The 23,019-nt window shown below is 47.8% G+C and overlaps 4 protein-coding genes across 4 annotated transcripts; 2 read left to right on the top strand and 2 right to left on the bottom strand.

Moving 5' to 3' along the window:
- Positions 1-756: 756 nt before the first annotated feature.
- H6S33_013097 (uncharacterized protein) lies at positions 757-3,833 on the top strand (the record flags this gene model as incomplete). Its single annotated transcript, XM_044844468.1, has 6 exons — positions 757-824; positions 907-1,069; positions 1,150-1,317; positions 1,373-2,653; positions 2,717-3,219; positions 3,293-3,833. The coding sequence occupies 6 exons, from the start codon at positions 757-759 to the stop codon at positions 3,831-3,833; spliced, it is 2,724 nt and encodes a 907-aa protein (XP_044694806.1).
- A 3,808-nt stretch (positions 3,834-7,641) lies between these two features.
- On the top strand, positions 7,642-9,615 carry H6S33_013096 (uncharacterized protein; the record flags this gene model as incomplete). The annotated part of the gene is made up of 1 exon (XM_044844467.1): positions 7,642-9,615. The coding sequence occupies one exon, from the start codon at positions 7,642-7,644 to the stop codon at positions 9,613-9,615; it is 1,974 nt and encodes a 657-aa protein (XP_044694805.1).
- Positions 9,616-12,590: 2,975 nt separating this feature from the next.
- Positions 12,591-12,902, bottom strand: H6S33_013095 (uncharacterized protein; the record flags this gene model as incomplete). The annotated part of the gene is made up of 1 exon (XM_044844466.1): positions 12,591-12,902. The coding sequence occupies one exon, from the start codon at positions 12,900-12,902 to the stop codon at positions 12,591-12,593; it is 312 nt and encodes a 103-aa protein (XP_044694804.1).
- Positions 12,903-19,075: 6,173 nt separating this feature from the next.
- H6S33_013094 (uncharacterized protein) lies at positions 19,076-22,197 on the bottom strand (the record flags this gene model as incomplete). Its single annotated transcript, XM_044844465.1, has 11 exons — positions 19,076-19,158; positions 19,364-19,462; positions 19,548-19,668; positions 19,724-19,797; positions 19,876-20,177; positions 20,252-20,742; positions 20,823-20,999; positions 21,075-21,328; positions 21,397-21,511; positions 21,606-21,665; positions 21,745-22,197. 11 exons carry the CDS (start codon positions 22,195-22,197, stop codon positions 19,076-19,078), a joined length of 2,229 nt encoding a protein of 742 aa, XP_044694803.1.
- Positions 22,198-23,019: the final 822 nt, after the last annotated feature.

Here is a 23,019-nt window from a genome sequence, read left to right as displayed (position 1 = left end):
AGTGTAGGTTGATGTCAGTATAAAGAATAAGGTGCACTTCACACAGCTTTACGAAAGTGCAACCCTTGTGCTGCCCCCTCAGGACCCCCATCACAACCCATCACTCACATCTTCGCCAAGCCAAGCAATATCCGCACAGCCAAAGCCAATCGCCGCGCAGTGGTTTAGTTGGTCAACCCTCGGTATTCCATCTCCAGTTGGAAAGCGTTGGCCAGATTGGGCATGACCATCTCTTATCGCTAGTCACGCTGGACCCTGGGTATGCCACTAGTAAATAAGTTGACCCTTCCTTCCCTGTCTTGCCGCCCCTCACCAACGGTTTTGACTAGAGAGCTTTAAGAAATCCACTTGGCTTGATTGCTTGCCTGCACCCCGCAGGCCTTAGCTAGAGTCGTTGACCGTGACACTGTATTGTAATTTGTGCGTACGTTAGTTAGTCGGTTAGCAGTTACCCCTCTGCAAGTTATTATTCTACTGCTTCTTCTTCTTCTTCTTCTTCGTAAATTCTCTCTTGTGCCTTCCTTCGGAGTCGTACACGTGGATACAGACCCTGTTGTTGCATTCCCAGGTACCCACGCACCCTCAATACGCGAGAGCCTCACCGAAGCCAAAAGAAGAAACGAAGAAGCTCTACAGGACCCTTACATACACCTCAACCTTCAATCCTTGCCAACCGTCACCACCAGCTCCCCACCCCAAACCCCACCTCACACATACTTTTCCTAAAAGCTTCATCACCACTAACCCACCCGTTATATGGATAACTCAATCCAACGTAGTCTCAACGACAAGCTCTACGACCGACGGAAGCTCGGCGCCCTCGAGTGAGTCCACAAGAGAGAGAGAAATAGAGGAGAGGTGGGGAGAACGTGGGTGCATAGCAACATGGTAGCTGACAGAGGCAAGACTAGAGAAGGTAGTTCGGGAGTGCGTCGCGCATGAGGATCATGAACGTATCCGCCTCATCATCGACCAACTCTGCCACGAGTTCGCGTACGCCGTTCACCAACCGCATGCGCGGAATGGAGGACTGATTGGTCTTGCTGCGGCGAGTATCGCGTTGGGGCCTGTGAGTTACTACTGTGTGGTGTAGGAAGTGGGCAGGAGGGCTGTAGGAAGGGCTAACGCAAGCCCGGTGGTGATTATTAGGAAGTTGCGAAATATCTGAAGGAGATTGTACCTCCAGTGCTAGCATGCTTTGCGGATCAGGATGCGAGGGTGCGGTACTATGCTTGCGAGAGTATGTATAACATCGCAAAGGTCGCAAAGGGCGAAATACTCCCGTTCTTCAACGATGTGTTCGACGCACTATCAAAAGTGCGTCCTAGTTCCCATCCAATTCTCTACAGACTAATATACTAAACCCACTTAGCTAGCCGCGGACTCCGAGCTCTCAGTCAAGAACGGTGCGGAGCTACTGGACCGCCTTGTAAAAGACATTGTAGCAGAGTCAGCGCCCACCTACGTCTCCGTCCTGCAGTCTCCGGAGCAGAGCATAATAGACGACCAATCCGATTCGAATTCTCCCACATATGCTTCAGAAGCAGCCTTCAAGACTGCATTCTCGTTGCCGCTGTTTATTCCACTACTGACAGAGAGAATCCACGTTGTTAACCCCTTCACCCGCATCTTTTTGGTGTCATGGATAACACTCTTGGACTCAATCCCAGATTTAGAGCTCGTAACCTACCTCCCGAACTTCCTCGGTGGCCTCTTCGAGTTCCTCTCAGACCCCAACCAAGACGTGCACGTCGCCACACAGCAAGCCCTCGAAGGCTTCCTCGCCGAAATCAAGCGCATTGCGAGCGTAAAACGGAACATTGAAGAGTCTCGCAAATCACGGAACAGAGAGCGGGCGCGCAGTGAAGACGGTAGTGTCAATGACGGCACCGACGAAGGCATGAACCGACACCTCTCCGAAAAGCTCTCCCTTAGCGATACAGGGGATAATACTATTATACCTGATGACGAAAAGAGCGGCGCGGACGGCTCTTGGATACCAGGTCAAGATGTGGTCGTCGCGTACCAGAAGATCTTGGAGATTTTCATTCCATTCATCGACTCGTCAGGTGGGTTCTACTTTATCTCTAATGGAGAAACCACAAAAGCCAGGAACTTACCGCCAGAGATAGAGGAGGAGATTCAACTTACTGCGTTGCGGTGGGTTGATAACTTTTTCGAGATATGTCCAGAAGATATGCTGCCCTTTGTTCCGCGATTGCTGTCGCATGTTCTTCCGGCTATCGCGCATGAAATCGAGGTGGTACGCCAAGCGGCGCTGAAGGTTAATACCAACCTACTAAATCTAATTATGTCACTGAGTGAAGAGAGTGTGTCGCCGCCTATGTCGCGGCAACCGACAAGAGAGAGTACAGGCATGGGAGAGAGGAGCGGAAGCGATAGGCGGGACTCTATGCCGAGACAGCCACTACCAAAGGAGTCAGATTCAATGGGAAGGCGTACACCGTCAAGTATTCCGCCTGCGCCACCGACGCCTGTCCCTCCACCATCGCCCACTCCGCCGAAACAGGCAGATCTGGATTACTCGGCAACAGTTAATGCACTAACTCTGCAGTTTCTCAATGAGCATGAGCAGACAAGGGTTGTGGCCCTGGAGTGGCTATTGATGCTGCATAAGAAGGCACCTCGTAAAGTTGGTCATCATACCTAGCTATATCAGAACGGGAAAATGGTAATACTAACACTATTTGTGTAGATGCTCGCCATCAACGACGGCACTTTCCCCGCACTTCTAAAAACTCTCAGCGATCCCTCAGACCAAGTTGTAACTCGCGACCTTCAGCTCCTCTCCCAAATCAGTCACAACAGTGAAGACGACTACTTCACCTCCTTTATGGTGTCTCTTCTCTCACTCTTCTCTACTGACCGACGGCTCCTCGAAACCCGTGGGAATCTTATCATTCGGCATCTATGCGTAAACCTAAACCCAGAACGGATCTACCGCACACTTGCAGACATTCTTGAGAAGGACGAGGACGTAGAATTTGCCAGTATCATGGTGCAAAACCTGAACAATAACTTGATCACAGCACCGGAACTAACAGATCTGAGAAAACGGCTGAGAAGTTTGGATACAAAGGATGGCCAGACGTTCTTTGTGAGCTTGTTTAGGAGCTGGTGCCACAATGCCGTTGCAACATTCTCGTTGTGTTTATTGGCGCAAGCATATGAGCAGGCGTCGAACTTATTGCAGATCTTGTAAGTTTATCCTCCTCGAGATATGAGCACAGCCCACTAGCACCAAACCACTGAGTGCTAACCCATGCCCCAGCGCTGAACTCGAAATCACCGTCAACCTTCTCATCCAAATTGATAAACTCGTTCAACTTCTGGAATCCCCCGTCTTCACGTACCTCCGTCTGCAACTCCTCGAACCCGAGAAGCACCCTTACCTCTACAAATGCCTCTACGGTCTTCTAATGCTCCTCCCACAATCCTCCGCCTTCGCCGCCCTCAAGAACCGCCTCAACAGCGTCAGCGCAATTGGCTACCTTCACGTTGCTCCGCGCGCCGCACCTCCAGAGCGTGAAAGGCCAGGGAGATTAAAGGGGAAGGTGGACGACATCAAGTGGGTTGAATTGCTGGAAAAGTTTAAGAGTGTCCAGGAGAGGGCAAGGAGACAGCAGATGTTTCATGTTGGCGGCGGCGGTAATAGTGGGGGTACGGGCACGCCACAGGTCATGTCGCCGACGAGGGCGGGGACACCGGCAGCGGGGAAGAGCACCGTGGGGACTGTGAGGCCTGGAGGGTCCGGTTCCGGGATGGGGTTGGGCGGAAGACTGGCTGCGGGGAGGAGGGGTGTCAGGAAATGATTCCTCCGCCTGCACAATCATCCTTAATGTCTTTTCATGTGGCTTTTTGTTTCGTTTTTTCGAGCTTCCCTGTGTGGTAGAATGTGGCGGTGTACTGTAGTGTCTTTCCCTTTCTTTCTTTCCGTTTTTAAGAGAGATTGATCGCGGCGATTCCCTAGGTACGTAGTCGAGCTCTATTTGTCAGTCAAGTATGTATCTCTATTTCCTTCCCTCCCCTGCATGTCTCTCTTTTATTCTTGTTTCTTTATATCTCGTCTGGCTCTCTTTCTTCCTCTTCGATTGGCCGGCGTTTTTTTTTTCTTTGGGTTGCAGCTTAATGTATCTGAGCGCGGGATCGAGAGTGATAAGAGTGTAGGGAATATAATCAGAGATTGAGTTCTTGAATATCTGCCTGAGGAGAGTGGTCGGGGTTGTGATTCGTGGTCTGTTGTGAGGAGTGATTGTGTGTGTTTTGTACGAGTACGTATGATGTGGTTGGGTTGGAGCGATGTGGTTTCTGGGGTGTGGGACAGGAGCATAGGATATCACTCGTGCGTCATACCGGCTCACTCGGTCTTACCCTGTTTTTCAAATCCGCCGCTCAACAAGGCAAAAGCTTGGAGGTCCTAGCGGGCATTACACGCGATAAAACTCAAGGAGCGAGATAGAGGCTACCGATAGACTGCATCAAGACCAAAAATGGCTTGCGAGATAACTATCCCAAATCTGCCGCACGGAATATCACTCGCATAATCACTAGCTCACTCTCTACCATAGACCTACGCTAGCGAGACACATCTACATGTAGCTAGCCACCGCAAAATCGGCTTCTGAGCGCTCCAGACATTCGACTTCCGTGGTTGTCCCCCCCCCCCCCCCCCCCTCGCTCTCTAGGGCGGTATCGGCGCGTGTGCTTCTATCTACGGGAAGCAAACCAGCGATGCCGACTGAGACACCGGTCACGTGGAGATCGATGGATACGTGGTTGAGAGTCAAAACGGGGATTCCCTCTAGATAGATCTCCATGTGACTAAACTTTCGGTCTACATCGCTAGAAGAGCGGAAAGGGTAACTGTAGCATACTTTGCCAATCCTAGCCAGCGAGTGTTTCTGTTCCCAACGAAAGATAACATGGAATATTCGTGCTGATTGGTTTGCACCATAGCTCGTCACGCATATCTGCCTATCGCATCATTGGTTCGCTTCCTCCCGATCTCGCGAGCGCCTCCATGAGGATAACCTGGGGGTGCACTTCACCGGGGGAAGATGTCGCCCGTCATAAACAGTGCACGTGTCACTATTTTAGTGACTTCGGGAATCGCGGTGATATGTGTGGTGATCAGTGGGTTGGGTTGGTTGTGTGATGGGTCGGCATGGGCGTGTGATAGATAAGTGAGCAAGTGGCCCACCTTTAAATTGCTGGGAAATTATTCCTTATTTTGTTCACTTTTAGGCTACCTGCTCCCCTAAAAAAGCGAAGACTAGGAAACGTCAAAACACAAAACGCGTCTTTTCTTCGATTCACTTGAATCATAGGCTATCACTCGCGGAGAAACCCCGTTGGTCATGTCTTGGTTTGAGCTTAAGCTTATTATACCATGGGCCGGCGAGACAGGTTCAAAATTTGGAATAGTGCAGGTTGGACGTCTTGGCATTAACCATCGTCGTGTGGAAAACTAGGAACCATGTATGGTTATGTCATTGCTGCACTGCACCAGATTCTCGGCGTATCTATCCAGGTCGCCATATTCGTAACTACTGCAAGTACATCGTCCCCTTATTTATCTACAATTTACCCCCTACCCCCGCGGATACGGTTATTATTAGTTGAGTGTTATTTGGGGAAACCAGTCAATTATCATATAATTATGAGAAGCCCAACCCTCTACAAGTCTGTCATGATAGATAGGACCCGGGTAGGAAGAAATGTGAACATAGAGGCAGGATGTAGGATATTTCAGGATAAGAAGCCAACGGTAGGGAAATCTTATGAATGCCAGGAGTGAGAATTATAATTGAATCATTGATCATGTCATGTGAGTAATTGATCCCCCCAGTCTTCCACGTTTACTCGACGGGTAGGTCTGCGATATGTTGACTAATTAAGGAGTTTATAGTTATGGCAAGCTGCAAGATCTCTGGATCCTTTCAACTTAGTTGGTCTAGGGTCACCAGGCAGAATCCGTTGGGCACAGAAGTGCACATCAAGCGACAGTTGTTTTCTTGTTGCATCAATTCCCTGGGTTAGGAGCTATATGTGTGCAAGTGTAAGAAATTTAGATTATGAGTGAATGGTGGAAATACAGGTAGCTAGCCCGCCTCATCTCAAATCGCGGAAAACCACTGGTGACGAGCTGTGATTTAGGCTTGGCCAAAGTTGAATCGTGATCGTTCCCATGGATATAGTTACGTAGGGGATATTGCAATATTATTCCGAAGTACTGCTAGACGCACCTTTGCCCAAGTTTTTCACAAAGTTCTAAGACGGTAAATTGACAATCCAATGAGTTGCTCAATAATACGCCCTTCGCACAGTCTTCTAAAGCTGACCAATAGTACAGCACCACATTGGTCAGCTAGAGTAGGCATAGTCTACATGCAGATTTCTATTGGTAACGCACAAAAGATACAGGTCACACTGAACATAAGATGCGTGCCGGTGGCTGCAAAAACCATTTTCTAGTGGTTATTAGATGTAAATAGGGATTATACTGGTTTGAATATTGAAGATCGACAATTCCAATGACTGAATAATTCGACGCTGGTGGGACACGGGGCGATATATGGAAATACCTACATTCCAGCTATCGGATCCAAAGTTATGGCTTACCACTACGAAATAGCACGCATGTAGACGTTTATATGAACACCAATGAGACAAATTCGAGTTACCTATCTGATTTTTTAAAAGTACGGAGAATCTTGGGTACGTACTTGATCAATTCTTTCTCTTATAGGCCTAGGGCTCAGCGCTAAGTCTACGTATAAGTCTATACTATAGACTTAGGAACAGCCGTATCCATATATATACGTAGGTGGCTTGTACATACTTCTATTAACCTGAGGCCAAGGCTTTGGTTGGGTGAACTTAATAAATTAAGTACCTACCTAAGTATGTAGACATGTATTGCACTTTCTGGTAGCATCCCAATGCTCCGGCCGATGGACGGGAACCCAAGTTTTTGAAAAGGGATCTTGACTCATCTGAGCTGGGGTTGAATATACTTCTCAATTGACGAACTGAGTAGTAGACTACGCACCTGATACCCTCGTATGCCCCATGCTGCTTACGCCAGGCGCATGATATACATAATGAGGCGGTCCGGCAGCCAGCAGATGTATTGGTCGCCAATGATTGGTGAACCATGCGCAGTCCCTAACTCGTGTAACTTCTAAAAAAGAAAATAACTTATCTGGAAATAGCTGCCACGATTATTGCTTCCATTACAGTTGCGTTTCAGTTGGTTACATATAATCTTTTTTCCAGTGACACGTCGACGGGTATATGTGCACCTTCATATCAAAATAGGATGCTTTAATTTGCATTCATGTATCAATGAAGCCCCTTAATAGAGTTTGTTAATTGGATATCCAATATGGTACAATAGGAAACAAAGTCCCACTTTAAAAAATGCATCCTAACGACAATTTGCTCATCCACTTTGCACATAAATCAACAGATCTTACTAAAGGCATTGTTTCTAGATAGGATTTATTATTATCCAGGTAAATTCCATGATATCCTTTATGATTCGACTTGGTGTCTGATATTATTTTGCTTAATAGAATCATAATACTTAGAACAACGTCAAAAGCCAGCTCTCATATCATGTCGCAAACTCCTAAGGCTCCCGTTCTGAACATTGAACATCCACCACACGCGAGTCCCATGAGTGAAGCGAGCATTATGGAGGCAGATGCTCAAATACCCGCGCCCAAACCTCATAATCCTGAACCCCTCCTGTTGTTTCCAGATACACCCAGCCCGGCGGAATCAGGTCTCCAGGTCTCCGCCCTGGGACTTCAAAATCATGGAATAACGCCAGCATTTGCGGATAATACCGACCCGCAGAAGTTCGGGACAGCTGTTCAAATATCGGCAACTGAGATCGAGAATCCAGAACTTCCGCTAGTATCCGGAGACAACCTAAACCCGAAAAAGATCGAACCAGCCATTCGGATCTCTACTGTGGAATTTAATACTCAAACATCTCGGCCAGTATCTGCAGATAAGTATTCCGGATTCAGGAATTCCCAGTTGGATATCAAAATCCCTCCCATGGGAAATCAGAATCTCAAACCTCAGGGTATTTCCAGCCCGAAAATGATTGATACGAATGCTCGAGTATCTTCAGTGGATCCCAAGAATCAGGGATCCTCGCGAGTACGAACTTTGAGTATTCCCGGTGTTCAAAGCTCGTACACGTATTGGAGGTCAATCCGCGAAAACTTTACGAAGATCCCAAAAATCCACACGCAGCTAGTCGTAGCAGCTAGTAAAGGAGACGCAAAAAGAGTTTCAGAAATACTAGATCAAGATATAACCCTCCCTCCACAAGATATCACATATTGGAAGACGACATTGCAAGCTGCAGCAGAAGATGGTCGTTGGGAGGCTGTGGAGTTATTACTGAAGGTCGGGAGAAAAGTGAATAATAGTGCCGATACTGTGGATGGTCTTGCTGAAGTAGTAGATAACGTTGCCACAAAGGGAGAAATGACTGCTGTGAAATTGCTACTGAAGGGAATCGCCGCCAACGGAAAATCGAAAGAAGGAAAAAGAACTAACTTACAGTTAGCAGCGGGAAAAGGATACAAGTCAGCAGTGACTTTACTTTTGGAAGATTCTGAGGTCAACGAATCCGCACTGGAACAACCCAAAGGGAGGACGGCACTGCAAGCGGCAGCTGAGGGCGGGCACGAAGAAATAGTAAGGCTTCTGTTGGACAAGGGGGCAAATATTAACGCACCACCGGCACAATATAAGGGGAGAACAGCGCTGCAAGCAGCAGCTGGAGGAGGATATCAGGAGGTGGTGGAGCTTCTGTTACAAATGGGCGGAGACGCTCAGATAAACGCACCCGCATCAGCATCTGATGGGAGAACGGCGCTCCAGGCAGCAGCTGAAAAGGGACACGGAGATATAGTGAAGTTGCTAGTGGAACGCGGAGCCGACATAGACGCCAAACCGTCAGCAATAGGTGGAATCAGTGCAATCGAAGCAGCCAACAAAGGAGAATACAAGTCTATATCAGAGTATTTCAAGCGTCTGACGACTCATGGCTTACATTCGTTCTGCCGGAATGATAAACAAGTCGGCGAGGAGTTCCGTAAACTTCTTGACGGCGAAGCTTCGAAAACTATTATCAACTCAAGAGATAGCGCAGGGCAGACCCCATTACACATTGCTGCAGTTCGACCTTTCAAAAATGCCGTTGTTTTATTGCTGGAAAAGGGGGCAAAAACTGATAAGACTGATTTAGACGACCGAAATCCATTAGAATCAACGATTTTTGAACTACTGAAAGTTCGTGAATTGACAGCATTAAAGGCTATAAAGAAGGAAATGGATACGAAAAAGACAAATTCAGACGCCCAAACCCTTCCAGAATCCGTGACCTTGACTAGAGCCGATGGACTACTGGAAATTATCTTGCTCTTGCTAAAGCATGGTGCTGCTCCTCATGCTCACAACATCGATCAGTCCCTTGCTTGGCGCAAAATATTTCCCTGCCCAGAGGGTGAAAGCGATGAAATCTTTGAGCTAAAAGAGATACGACATCCCGAGACCATCAGCAAGTAGGATCCCTGTACTTCTGTATTCTCTTATTACAAAGCTAACTTTTAGAAAGTTCAGGGTATTCCGCCAAATACAAAGAAATACAGGTAGAAGTACCAAATAAAAAGAAGTCATGTCATCGTATTGAAAATAAGCTCTCGTACAGTCTTCCATTTCTCGCATCAAGCTTGTCACAATCTAAGATTAATCTTTTGTTTATCAAGGTATATGTCTTTTAACGACTCAATCCTTTCACTTGCAGACATGAAAACCGCTGAAGAGTGGATTTCTGATCACAATGCTCCTACGAGATCTCTCTGGTATATATGATATAACCTTAACCACATGCTCTCATTATTCTTAAGTAGTGCTAATCCCGCAAAGTCTCGAGCTATTACAACCTCCTACTGCACCTAGGCCTGGAGAACTTCCACGGCCGGCTACAGTACTGAGATGGTTGCCATGCGACCCGAAACGACTTGATGGGTGGAATACCGACTTACCAAGGTTGACAAATGTATATGTTTCGCCGAGTACGTATAATTCCCTAGGTACTTGAATTGAAGTGTCAAGTTCTAATAGCTTACAAACTTATCCAAAGTTATAATTAAATACTCTATAAAGTATGAATTCTTTATTGTCGTCGATGCTGCAAAGCAGAATGGTCTTAAACTAGCTGGCCTTAAGCTTGAACGTCGGGCTGGCCACATTTCATGGACCATGCTAGCACTGGCGAACGACGACGACAAACGTTCTTCCGAGAGTTACAAGCCCAAAGTACAAGTACAGACCGTCAAATACCGAAGCACCTTAAACCACCGCTGGATTCCTAATCATTCGTTGGAATTCTTTACCTTATTCTTTGATGACTTGCACAGAATATGGGAGGATCTTCTTATTGCATCACGAGATCACCTAGATGAAGACGTAAATATTATCCCCTTTATAACATAATTAAAACGCTCTAACCACGTGGTTTGTGGGCTTTTTAGCATGGTGAACTACTCAGAAGCAAATATGGTCAAGAGCAGACCTCCAAGACTACATTTTACCTGGAACACCTCTTTGCGGACGCGCGAACATGGAGTCAATTCCGGGCCCAATTAACATCACATGTACAGATTTGCAACAAGACACTGATCCAATATAAAGGTGACAGCTTTTTCTCTCGGGAAATTGACTGGGCCGGATGCCCAGCAAATCGATTCAAAGAAGAGCTTGCGTTGTTATCAGAGAGGGTCTTGAAGTTTGAATCGAGATTTAAAGAAGAAATAACTGCTTTAGAGATAAAAACACAAGGACTGGTTGACTTTGTAAGTTTATCCCCATTAATGTCCCCAATTAGACTAGCTAGTTTCGTCTCAGGCTAAAGACCCGTCCAGAAACTAAATCTACTTCAAGCCTACGAGTCTCAAAGGTCGAACACAACAGCTGTTGGCATGAAACGACTCAGCTGGATTACTGTAAATCTTGACCTATATTATACTATATGATTGAATTTGAGCTGATCTTTTCCAAGTTTATATTTCTGCCATCAATGTTTGTCGCGGTATATACCCCTAGCTATCTTATTCCCATGAGATATTTTGTCCAGCTTACTAATATACAAACAGAGTTTATTTGGGATGAACATCGACATACTTTCTGGAGGTCCTAATTGGTCGTGGTATCCTATCCTTTGCGTTCCTGTCTTGGTCCTGGTGATCTTTACATGGTTGGTCTGCAAGTATATTGAGGTATATATCGCATCCCGTTTCCTATGGTTTAAACTGGTTGCTCGTAACACTTGCATATACTAACTATGGATGGTATTAAGGAACACCTACAAAACAAGAGGATGGAGAAAAACAAAGCGGACCGAGATATTGACCTTGAAGCTCGTGCCTTCAGTACCAAAACTAGTACATTCCATATGCCTCATTTAAGCGGGACAAAAAAGTCGAAATACTGCTGAGAGTCATATCTCTTGGGATAATTTCCTTTCTCTTCTTTTCCATTTTTATTTTCACCCTCTCATTTATTTCTTTCATTTATATTTTTCCCTTTGTCTCAATTTGTTTTTGGCCATGCGGTAACGATCCCGTAATGAGATGCATAGTGGTAGGGGGCAGGATTACCGAGGATCCATGAAATTAAAAGGCATCTAACTATATTTATAATAAGAGAAAGGACTGCATAGAGATTCTCCACTAAAACTCCACGGACTACCTGGCATACAAAGACCAAAGAAAGCCAAATCCGAACCCCGTGCACAACATTCACATCTTACGAAAAGATCCGCAGTGGCATTCCTCCCTGCACGGGGTATATACTACGAGCCGGTTCTGGGTCGCCATCCGAAAAAATCGAGGAAGGCTCCTCAAACAATGGGCAACGAATCGATGGATGCTGAGCTCTTTCTCTATCCCTCTCATCAATCCACATACTCTGAGAAAGGGCATTTCAAGGATGATAGTCCAATACGAAGGATGAACTCCATATATTTCCAGGGCTGGGGACGTTAGTTCTTGGCCTGGTTAGCATTTGGCCGAAGGTCGGGTCTCCTATATAGGGGCACAGGGTATCACTCGGTTATAGATCAGACCTAGTAAGTAGCCAGCCAACCAACCATAGAAAAGCCCCACTTTCAGCTGCCAACTGCTACTAATTATTAGTAGTGAAACCCAACCAGGCCTAGTACCGCGCAGCCGCAGCCAATCAAAAGCCCGCCGGGACTCGCATAATTCCATAGCTAGGCAAGATAAAGTGTAGAGTATGTATAAAAGCTTTAATTGGTATGTGTACAGCAGTGCCATATATCTAGCCTTTATGTAGTTTATAAAAAAGCACAGAACCCAAGCTACCAAACGCAAACCTAAATCCCAAATCCTAAAGAAAAAATTCCCAAATAAAAAAATTCCCGGTCTAGTCGATCGCTGCCTCTATCGTTATAAAATAGAACCACTACAACCCGATCCCGAAAGAAAGAAAGTAACACCTTAAGTTCTTCGCCCCTCTCTCTACCAGTCCCCAAGCCCTTGCTTCAACTTCTTACTCTCCCTCCCCTTCCTCGTCACCCGATCTTTCCTCGCATCTCGCTCGCGCAGCTCGGCCTTCCTTTCCTTCTTGAGAGCCGCGCGCTCGCCCAAGTCCAGCCCATACAGCTTGTTGAAGTTTGGGTGGCCCGGCTGGTTCTCGGGAAGGTCATCTTTGTTGATGGGGAGACCCTTTGTTTCCCGTGCGGGCACGGCGGGTGTGGATTTTTTGGGCTTTGAGGTGCTGGGCAGTGCGGGCATGCGCTGCGTGCTGGTGGAGACGCTTTTTTTGGCCATCGTGGGGTTGTGGGGGCGCGCGATGGTGGGTGGGTTTAGAATTAATACAGTACGATGAGATGAGGTATGTGCGTGGGAGGGTAACTAGGTTTTTATGTGCTTGCGGGAGGTGGCTACAGTAGCGGCAGGGGGAATAAGGGTCGTTCACTTGGCCTACATAGTATAAGAAATACCCAGAGGGAGTAACTCTAAGTATTAGGATCCTATATATTCTATGGCGTGTTCCTAAGCCTGGCACTGATTAACAGGTGATAATTGACACCTTTCACGGTCGTATGATCGCTGGCAAAAGAGAGAGTCAGTTTTGCCAAAATCGATCTGGTTAACGATATAATAAAGAAACTGTCCCATGGTATTACCATTACCGGTACCAACTACGTATACATCTATGGTGCCAAAAACTGCGTATTCAATATTCTCTTGCAACACATCTCACACCTTAATTAACTTATGACTAAGAACTAACAATTCAATTGTGGGACGGGGTGTCAGGTGACTGAAGATCACGACACTGTACCCTCCGCTTGCAAGGTGTACTCATCATGATCATTGGCCAGGGGAATCCTTCCCTAATGTCGAGTAGGTATCACTACTTATCCATGGCCTTTCCAGTTTCCCTACAAATATCAACATGTTTTGCCCCTCTTCACCCACTACAGTTTAGGACCTCTATCTAGAGCTTCATGCTTCTCCCTACCCTCGCTTCTGCACCACAAGGCGTTCTTGGCCATGGGGCTCACCGTCCTTGAAAAGCCAATCTGCATATATATCCATTACACCTTTATGGAATCTCACCGGGGACTCAAGTCTCAAGATGGTCTACCAACATGGGATGAACCAAAGATCATAGAATATCACTCGTCCGAGATTCGACTTGTACTGACAGCTATATAGTGTCCTACTTGATCCCGGGGAAACAAGGCGGCTGGATCGAGGAGTACACGCACAGAGTACACGAAAATATATAGGGGCTTTTTGTACATGATCTCCTCTCCGGAACCGACCTACCAACATTTGGGAGATTAGCGGGGCACCAACGCTGTGCACTTCACTCGGACGAAGTGAAAATGCACCCCCTACCACAACCTCACCCAAACGGACGTTGCCAAGAATCGTGGCTTATGGATAAATAAACAAAATATACATAAGCAAGACACACTCAGTCAAAACCCTGAGACACAGCGGAGCAGACTTCATAAATGTCAGTCCGTCGCAATGACAGGTGACCGCCGCCGCAGCCCCCAGGTATTACGCATCGTGAGATTGGGTGCTATGACGTTTTCACATGCCCATAGAAGTAAAAGCCCGGGGCGTTTATATTCCCATGCTCGTGGAGTGAGTGCGTGCTCGTTCACCTCCGTGACTGTCAGCCACGGACGGTCGTTTAATTATCGGAAACGAGAAGGATGCAATAACAACGAGTGATCATGAGCCAGGACGTAATATTGACATAATCTGAGTTCAATTTCTTCCCTTTCTTCCTTTTCTCTTTCACACCCTGTCTAGTCTATTCCCGGCACAAACAAAACACAGCTAAGCTCTAAGTTAGCCCGCGCAGTACAGAAAAGAAAGAAAGTAACATGACAAACAGATCTAACACATCCAATCCTCGAATTACAAAACTTGTATGATATAGCCCCGAGAAAGAATCCATGATGATTTTGATTCTTTTTTTTTCTTGGTAACCTTAGCTTTTCTTTGCTACTGTTGTCTATATGTATTCTACCATTTCAAGCGGTGCACACCGCTGAAGGAGATATATATATATCAAAAAAAGAGTCTCGAATCAGAACACCATCCAAAGCTGCGCCCTTTAACAAAAAAATGAACACAAAATAGGAAATATAAAGCGAAAGAATATTCTACAGTGAGAAAAAGGGAAAATCGAACAATTGGTATCAAAACAAGAATTGAAGATGAAAAAAAAAAAAATTCCCGGGAACCCTTTCCCTTGATAAAAAACCGACCATACCAACCCAATAACTATAAAAAAGGAAACCCAAAAAAGTCCATAAAAGAGCGTAAGAATCGAAACGGTCAAAAGGGGGGGTGTGAGGGTGAAGGGTTCGCCGAGGAGAAGACGCGGACGTAGCAGGAGGATGTGAGGATGACGGTGACGATGAGGATGAGGATGAGGATGTGTTTGCTGTAGTTATATAGCTTCTGTACTTGTAGTGTTCCGGCCGGCCGAGCTGTAGATAGAGGCTACATCTCTCTCGTTGTCCTTCTTCTTCTATCTCTTCTCTCTCTCTATCTTTCTCCCCTATAACCCATCCTTCAGCCCTCCAAGGTTGTCGTGGAAATAGTACAAATCATCATTCAAATTCCCCCAATCCGCAATTGCCCCCGCCACATCCCGTTCCAATTGGCCATGCTATGCTTTATTGAAGTGCGTGGTTCCGGCGGGCTTGGCTTGTTTTGGGCTAACTGTTGTTTGAGCCTCGCCGACTCGACGAGCCCATCTCCGAGACGCGGAAGCTGCTCTTTTGCGGGCTGGCTGGCTGGTATGAGTTGTATACGTATTCACCACTACAATCCCCCAATGTTAGTCTCTCTGTCTGAAGGGAGGGCAGGCAGAGTCGGTGTGTGAACGTACTCGACATATTTGGCGTCCGAGATGAAGGTGGTTCTTCTTTTACGCTTGGTGTAGCGCTGTTCTAGTTTATACAACTCGTACTCTGTTTCCTGGTTAGTCACTCGATTGCGCACGCCAATAACTCCAAACAATAACACGTGGTGGTTGTGGTGGGGTGAACCAAGCCCTCCAGTGCATGAGGGTAAGGTAAGGTACGGTAAGGACAGAGAACAGAAGGCAAGGTAAGGTGGTGGTTGTCAACTACTCACTTGCATGCAGTTTATCAAAGAACCCCATCTTGAATCTCACAGACCAGAGCGGACGGAAGACGACAGACAGAACAAAGCTTGAAAAGGGCAGGCCCGGTGTTTGACTTTGGCTTTTTGGGGAGGGGGAGGGAGGGGGTTTTGTTCCCTTTCTGATTTTGCTTCTACAGGACGGTGGTATCCAGATTTGCGGCGGCAGCAGCGAGCAATGAACGGAGGAGGAGGAGGGTTGGGAAAGAGAGGAAAGGGAAAAGAAGAGAAAAGTGGAAGAGGGAAGGATGGAATAAGTAGTAGAAGAAAGAAGGAAAGGGTAAAATGAAGTAAGTAGTACAAGTAAGTTATGTAGGTAGATCCCAGCCAGCCAGAAACAACGCAGTTGGTGGAAAAGGATTGGAGGAGGAAAAAAAAAGAGGATTGGCGGCTGTTACAGTAATAATACCTACTTGAACTAATAATAATACGGTGCAAAAGGGGGGGGAGAGGTGGAGGTGAGGCTAGTAATACCTCTACTGATCTTAGCTACTCTAGGATAGGATGGGGTGCCCAGAGTTCGGGTACCTAAATTGATAAACTCTGGGTAGATGCAGGTTGGGCAGAAGACGGCTAAACCAACGAGTAAAATGGATTTGGGCAAATATGGCTGCAACGGGTCTATTCTAATACTAGGGTGTCTACCTGAGGAACGCGGGCTTTTCTGCCAGCAGCTGTAAGAGGAACTTCCTGATAAAGATTGTGCAGGACAGACCAGAACAAGAAGTATCTACTTTAGAATAGGCATGTAGAGTAAACATGAATTAACACAAAACGAGATGGATATGGGATGTGTGTGTGTGTGGGAAGACGAGTGGTGGGCATCCCACGACAAAACACTATGGTTCGGGTGCCATTCCTGAGCTTCCTTCCTAGCTGCCTACCTGCCCCAAGAAAGAAAAAGGAGGTGGATCTCTCTTCTCTCAGTCTCCTAGATACGCACGCGACAAGCCAGCGCCACACACCCGCATCTGACACTTCTGGTTGGTCGTGTTCCTGACCACCCGTGTGTCGTCGAGCCAGAACCAGAAAAAAGGAAGAAAGCGAAATCAAAAAGTCTCCCGGGCGGTCTGTGCGCCCACTACTCCCACGCAACGGTAAAGCAGAGGGATGTTTCGAAGACAACAACAACCTCTCTTATTCCCTTCCGGGCCTAGCCCCGCTTCGTTGACAAGAAAAGGGAAAAGATAAAAAACGGGGAAAAAAAGGCTGAGGCCTTTAATTTTTAAATTTTGTGCCGTCCACGCCGGTTCCGCGCGCGCAAGCCTTGCTTGTTTATCGGCGGAATCGGGGGAAAGTGTGTGGAAGCTGGGAAAGGGAGAACCTTGGAAAGGAAAACCTCGTTTTCTCTCTCTCCGCAGGACTGGTACCGAATTTACCAATTCCTCCATTCCCGAACCTGCCTGCCTGCCAGCCCCGCCGCATAACTGCATTTAGAAAATACATGTTAGCCAGCTGGGGGGGCGCCGCGGGGGGTAAGGTGGAGCCTGGAAACTGCATTTTGAAGACCCGGAAAATGTACTGTACAGCTCAACAAGAGGGGTCGATTTGCGTCTAGCTTCCAGCTTCTGTGCTTGATGCTGTCTGTCGACGGCCTTGCACTTACACGCTGGACAGGCCAGGCAGGCAGGCAGGCAGGCAGACTTGGACAGAAAGGCAGAGGCAGCGGTTGGGCAATATTTGGAGAGTCTGAACCAGCACTAACTACATCATATCACCACAGCTTTGCCATTTCACCATCATTCATAAAATAATCCAGCTCATCATACGCCTGCCCAGCTATTTTGAACCCCCCATGGTCCATGGGCTGAAATTATTGCGCGCGTTTAAACCTGCTTGCTATTTAACTTTTCGTTCCAGCCACATTTAGAGTTGACCTTAGTAGTAGACGCCCATCATACGATGCGATCTATTGCGGCTGGGCATTGCAGCCCATTCCCCATTCCTTCTTAGAATAGTCTCAAAAATGCACCCGCCAAACCAGTCAGCAGTCCCAAAGGGCCGAAAACACAAACTCGGGTCCTCGCGATTTTCAACTCGGGGCTCTCGGCAATCCCCAATAGAAACCCACCCACCACCACCACCCCATGCCGTGAAACCCGTCATGGGAAAAGAAGTGCAAGTTTTGCAGTTCCGCTCCCTAAATATGCTTTTTGTTGAAACAACCCGATCGCGAGTTGTACAGCACAGCACATGGTATGGGGGGAGCGATCAGCGATCAAAAAGCAAACAGCAGCTAGGGCAGAAAATAGAATAGAGTACAAAGTGCTGCGCGTGCTGATTAAAGTGCAACTTTTGTTGTTTCTCGCCTACGATGCATCTCGAAAAGTACCTGCATAGGGTTAGGTTAGGTTATGAAAAAGTGGGAGTGGGAGTGCAGCAGGGTAGAATCCGATGCTCGCTCTAGCCTCGCGAGCTACTCTACTCTAGAATGATGTCGAGATGAGCTGGACAGGACAGGACTGTGCGTGCATACGTACTGGTACAGCCTCCATTGCTCGGGCCTGCTGCGAGAAGTAGAGTACATAGAGTACTCTACCTGGAGTAGACTCGCAGAGTCGCTAATCTGATTCTGCTGCAAACTGCTGCTCTACGAGTCCAGGTATGTTGTACTCTACTGATCGCAAGGGATATCATGGCAAGATCGAAACAAAATACCCGTTTCACGCAACCAACAGGACAACCCACAGCCAACCTCCAACCTTCCAACCTGCCATTTTTTTTTTTTTCAGATAGATGGACACAAAGGCAAAGGCACGCGCACCCGTGCCGGCCAGAATCCAAGAGTAACAGGTAGCCAACCACGATGACGAATCCTGGCGGAAGCCAGGCCGTAAGGAGGTGCGCTCAATGGTTCAGATTGAGTGCTGGGAGATAAATGATGAGCTGGACGTGGTCACCGAGGCACATAATCACACTGTGATTACCCTACCTGCCTGCCTGCCTGCCTACTTTGAGAGCAGACGCCGTGATGGGTATCGTGATTACAACATGTAGAGTAACCTAGCGAGCGAGCGAGCGAACAGGCACACGCATGTACATGAACTCTATGCACATATTCCCCCAACCAGACAAACAGCCAGATAGCCAGATATCAACAACGTACGAGAGTTGTGTTACTCTACAGACTTTTTCTACTCTACCCACTATAATATGCAGGTACACGGACCTTATCTCAACCAGAACAGACATCATGCATAGAAACGAGGAGGCTCAAGGATGGAAGAAAAGACGAAAGTAGAACAAAAAAGATAACGGGGGGTGGTAGGAGGAGGAGGTTGGAAATTCAACACCGGGAGAACTCAGCGCTTCGACTTTGTGGTCGAAGAAGTGGAAGAAGACGACGATGTTGCGCCATCCTCCACTGTCGGCATCGTTTCCTGGGCTAAAAGGTGCACACGCTAGTCGTTAGTCGCAGCACCCCCAACATGCATGAAACAGCTGGCTGGCAACCCCGGGGCCTTCCCCGCAAGCAAGCAACGTGCATCCCCGCTGCCCCGCCCCACGCCAGAAGGTGGGAAACCACAGAAAGGAAGGAACGGAAGACGAAGGAAACGTAAGAAAGAACGAAAGTGGGAGAAAACACGCACCTGCCCAAAGGGTGGAGTAAACGCCGCCAGAATTAATAAGTTGCTCGTGAGTGCCTGGTTTCTCGGCAACGGTACCGTCTTTGAGGACGATGATTTGATCTACGGAGAAAAGAGAGTTAAAACTTAGTGTGCTGTTCTGGAAGGTTGCGAGTGTGTTTGGCGTGGTGTGGGGGAGTAGTCTCACCGCTGTCGTAGATGGTGCGGAGGCGGTGCGCAACAAACACGCTGGTTCGCTCCTTCTCTTTCAGGATGGAGTTGATATTGCTGAGCAGCGCCTGTTCCGTGTGCGTATCAAGTGCGGAGGTCTACATTCCTATCAGTCTGCCGCTGCAATCAGGATCTCGGAAGTAGGCAACGCACAGCTTCATCAAAGAACAGAAGAGGCGGGTCCTTCAAAATAACTCGCGCGACCGCAAGCCTCTGCTTTTCGCCACCTGTGATGTTGTTCCTTGGTTTAGTCGGGAGCTCTAGAAGCTTTGAAAGGTAGAAATCGTAGGGCCCGGGTCAGTCACCTGAGATCATCATGCCACGCTCCCCGACCATCGTTTGATAGCCCGCTGGGAAAGAGGAGATGATATCATGAATCTTCGCCCTCTTGGAGACGCATAGCACCTCCTCCGACGTCGCATCGATTCTGCCGTAGCGGATATTATGCTCAATGGTGTTATTAAACAGTGGAGTGTCTTGCGGTACAACACCGATACTCTTGCGCAACGACTCCATAGTCACATCCCTGATATCCTGACCGTCGACGAGAATCCTGCCTTCATGCACATCATAGAAGCGGAACAACAAGCGCAAGATGGTTGATTTACTGCGCCGTGCATACCATCTATCAGTAACGAACAGCCTTTATGCGCTTCAATATTGTGAAAAGAAAAAGCTCACCCGCAACCACTAGGCCCCACAATTGCCGTCTTCTTCCCCGCCGGGATCGTAAAGCTCAAGTTCTTCAAGATCGGCCTATCCGGGTGGTACCCAAACGTCACATTCTCAAAGACGATCTCGCCGCCCTTGAACTCGAGCGGCTTCGCATTCGGCGCGTCCTTGACCGCCACATTGACCTTCTGCAGGTTGAACAGCGTCTCCATATCCAGCAGCGACTGCCGCAGCTCGCGGTATACCGAGCCTAGAAAATTCAGTGGGACTGACAGCTGGAAGACGAGCTGGTTGACCATCACAAGGTCTCCGACTGTCAAGCTGCCTTCGGCGACGCCTTGGCAGGCGAGGTACATCATTGCAGTGAGCGCGGAGGAGAAGATTATGTTTTGGCCAGAGTTAAGGAAGGCCAGTGATGTGGCTACTTTGATAGATGCCTTCTCGTAGCTCTTCAGCGCAGAGTCATAACGGGCGACTTCGAATTTCTCATTGTTGAAGTACTATCATGCATCATGAAGACTATCAATCCCGAGCTTGAGGAATTGGCGGAGAAATAAGGAAAGGAAGGGATATACTGTACCTTAACAGCTTCATAGTTAATAAGAGAATCAACTGCCACAGTCGCGGCTTTGTTGTCAGCGGCATTTGCCTGCTTCCTAAACTTTGTCCTCCACGACGTGGTCTTGATCGTAAAGACCGAATACGCAAGCATCGTCGCCGCCGTGACCGCCGCAAAGCTAGGCCCGTATTTATATGTCTCTGCCACTTAGCCACCTTCCCATAAAGCTCCACCCGGAGGAATTAATGGCAATCCTACCAATATCCCACAAACCATGGATATCTCCAAGAATATCGGAAAGATATGAAACACCATAGACGTGAGCAAGAAGCTGATCCCCTTCGTCCCTCTATCAATCGCCCTACTCAACCCCCCCGTCTGCCGCGACAGATGGAAATTCAGGTCCAGGCGCAGTAGGTGGTCAAAGACGTTGCAGGCCACCTTGCGGATCGCCTTCTGCGCAACATTGGCAAATATGGCGTTGCGGAGCTCCTGGAACACCGTCGCTCCTACCCGCGTGAGACCATCTTGAGATTAAAAAAAAAACATTATTTTAAGCTTTTGCGGCGCGGGAGGGAAGATTGAGGACTCGTACATGCTACTATGATGGCGCCGGCCGTGGTCCACACGGTGCCGCCGAGGGCGAGGAAGTCGACGTTCATGGAGTCTACGATGGTCTTGAAGAAGAAGGGGACTTGGACGTTGAGGACCTGGCGGGAATCAGTATCGCAGTCCCGCGCAGTCCCTCCTCTCGCTATACTCTCCCTTCTGCTCTACGCAAGTACAAGTAGCTTAGAAACATACCTTTGCGCCAACCAGTAGTCCCAGCGATAGTCCGACCCGGACCTTGATCCCTAGCTCGCCCTATCACAATTTCCTTTCTCAACAACTACGCTCTACAAGAGGGCTGGGGGAAAACAAAAACACAAAGAAGACCCCCTACTTTCGGCCATAGGTACTTTGACATCTCCTTGATGATGCCCCAATCGGCCTTCCTCTGCTCCTTCGTCGTGAGCTCCGCCTCCGCCAGCAGACTCGTCTTCTTACTTGCGTCGCCCGCCAGCATCTTTGCCGCGGCCTTCTTCTGGTCCACCGCTGCCGCGAGCGTCTTTTTCTCCTTCTCGGTCTCGGTGGCGCGCCATTGCTGCGTCGAGGCGAAACTGCGGGTTAGCGTGGGTCGTGCGAGGAGGTGGTGGAGGTGGTGGAGGTGGTGGTGGTGGAGACGCCCTCCCCGCGCAATTGGCCGGAGAATGCTGGCCGAGAGCATCGAGGGACGGAGCTTTGGTGGGGGTGTGAGGAGCTGCGGAGGGGGGAGCTTGGAGGGGTCGGCGGGCGGGTTGAGTGGTGGGGGTTGTGGTTGTAGTGTAGGCACGATGACGCCAGGGAGGAGCCGCATGGGGTGCTTGCTGGAGCTTGTGTGGTGGGTGATTAGTCAGTGATGAGTCATCAGATAAGTTCAGCGGTGAAATCGTAGTAGAAGGTGAGTTACAGCAGGTAGTATTGTTATCTGGCCCCCGGGGTTGTGATATTGTACTTTTGGTGTGGACGTTGTTCGTTGTTGGTGTTGTGAGACGCGGTTTAGTCTGTTCAGGAAGAAATGCACTATTATCATTGATACTCTAGGTTTTGTTATATATAGATATTTTAGCGAGATATGTAGGTGTGTATACTTAGTTAATTCTTCTTTCGCATGTGCTTTAGGAAAAAAAAGTAGTGGATAAGTGGTGATTTGTGGTGGATTGGTCTGGTGTGGAATTTAAGATGTAGGTTTCTGCATAGCGAAGATGATAGATTTGATTGATAAGAGGGGATGTAGTCTTTTATATGTAGCTAGATGATGAATTCTTGTCCTCTTCTTAGAGTCTCGTTGTCTAATTGCTTACATGTCTTTAACCCTTGTGTATACTTGTACACTCGACCTAGCCCACAAAAACACGAATCCAGGAGGAGAAAACAAGATCATCAGCCCTCTTGACCTATCCACTTCTGTTATTAATATAAAAACTTATATAGCAAGGCTGAGAGGAAACCCGTTATAATTGATCCCAGCGTAGGATAATTGAGTATTTGTGTCGGTGCGAGTGATGCTTCATGACTCGGCCCTGATTGATTGATTGATTGATAATTTCATGACTCGCCCCTCCCCCATATCACCACTCTTAGGGTTCGATATTACTAGGCGGGCATGCTAGAGAATATACGCCATACGTGGTTAAAG

Source organism: Morchella sextelata (assembly GCF_020137385.1).
Source record: "Morchella sextelata strain SCLS chromosome Unknown scls_9, whole genome shotgun sequence".
Classification (NCBI taxonomy): domain Eukaryota; kingdom Fungi; phylum Ascomycota; class Pezizomycetes; order Pezizales; family Morchellaceae; genus Morchella; species Morchella sextelata.
Note: the sequence above shows the minus strand (reverse complement) of the source record. Positions and strands in the feature narration are given on the sequence as shown.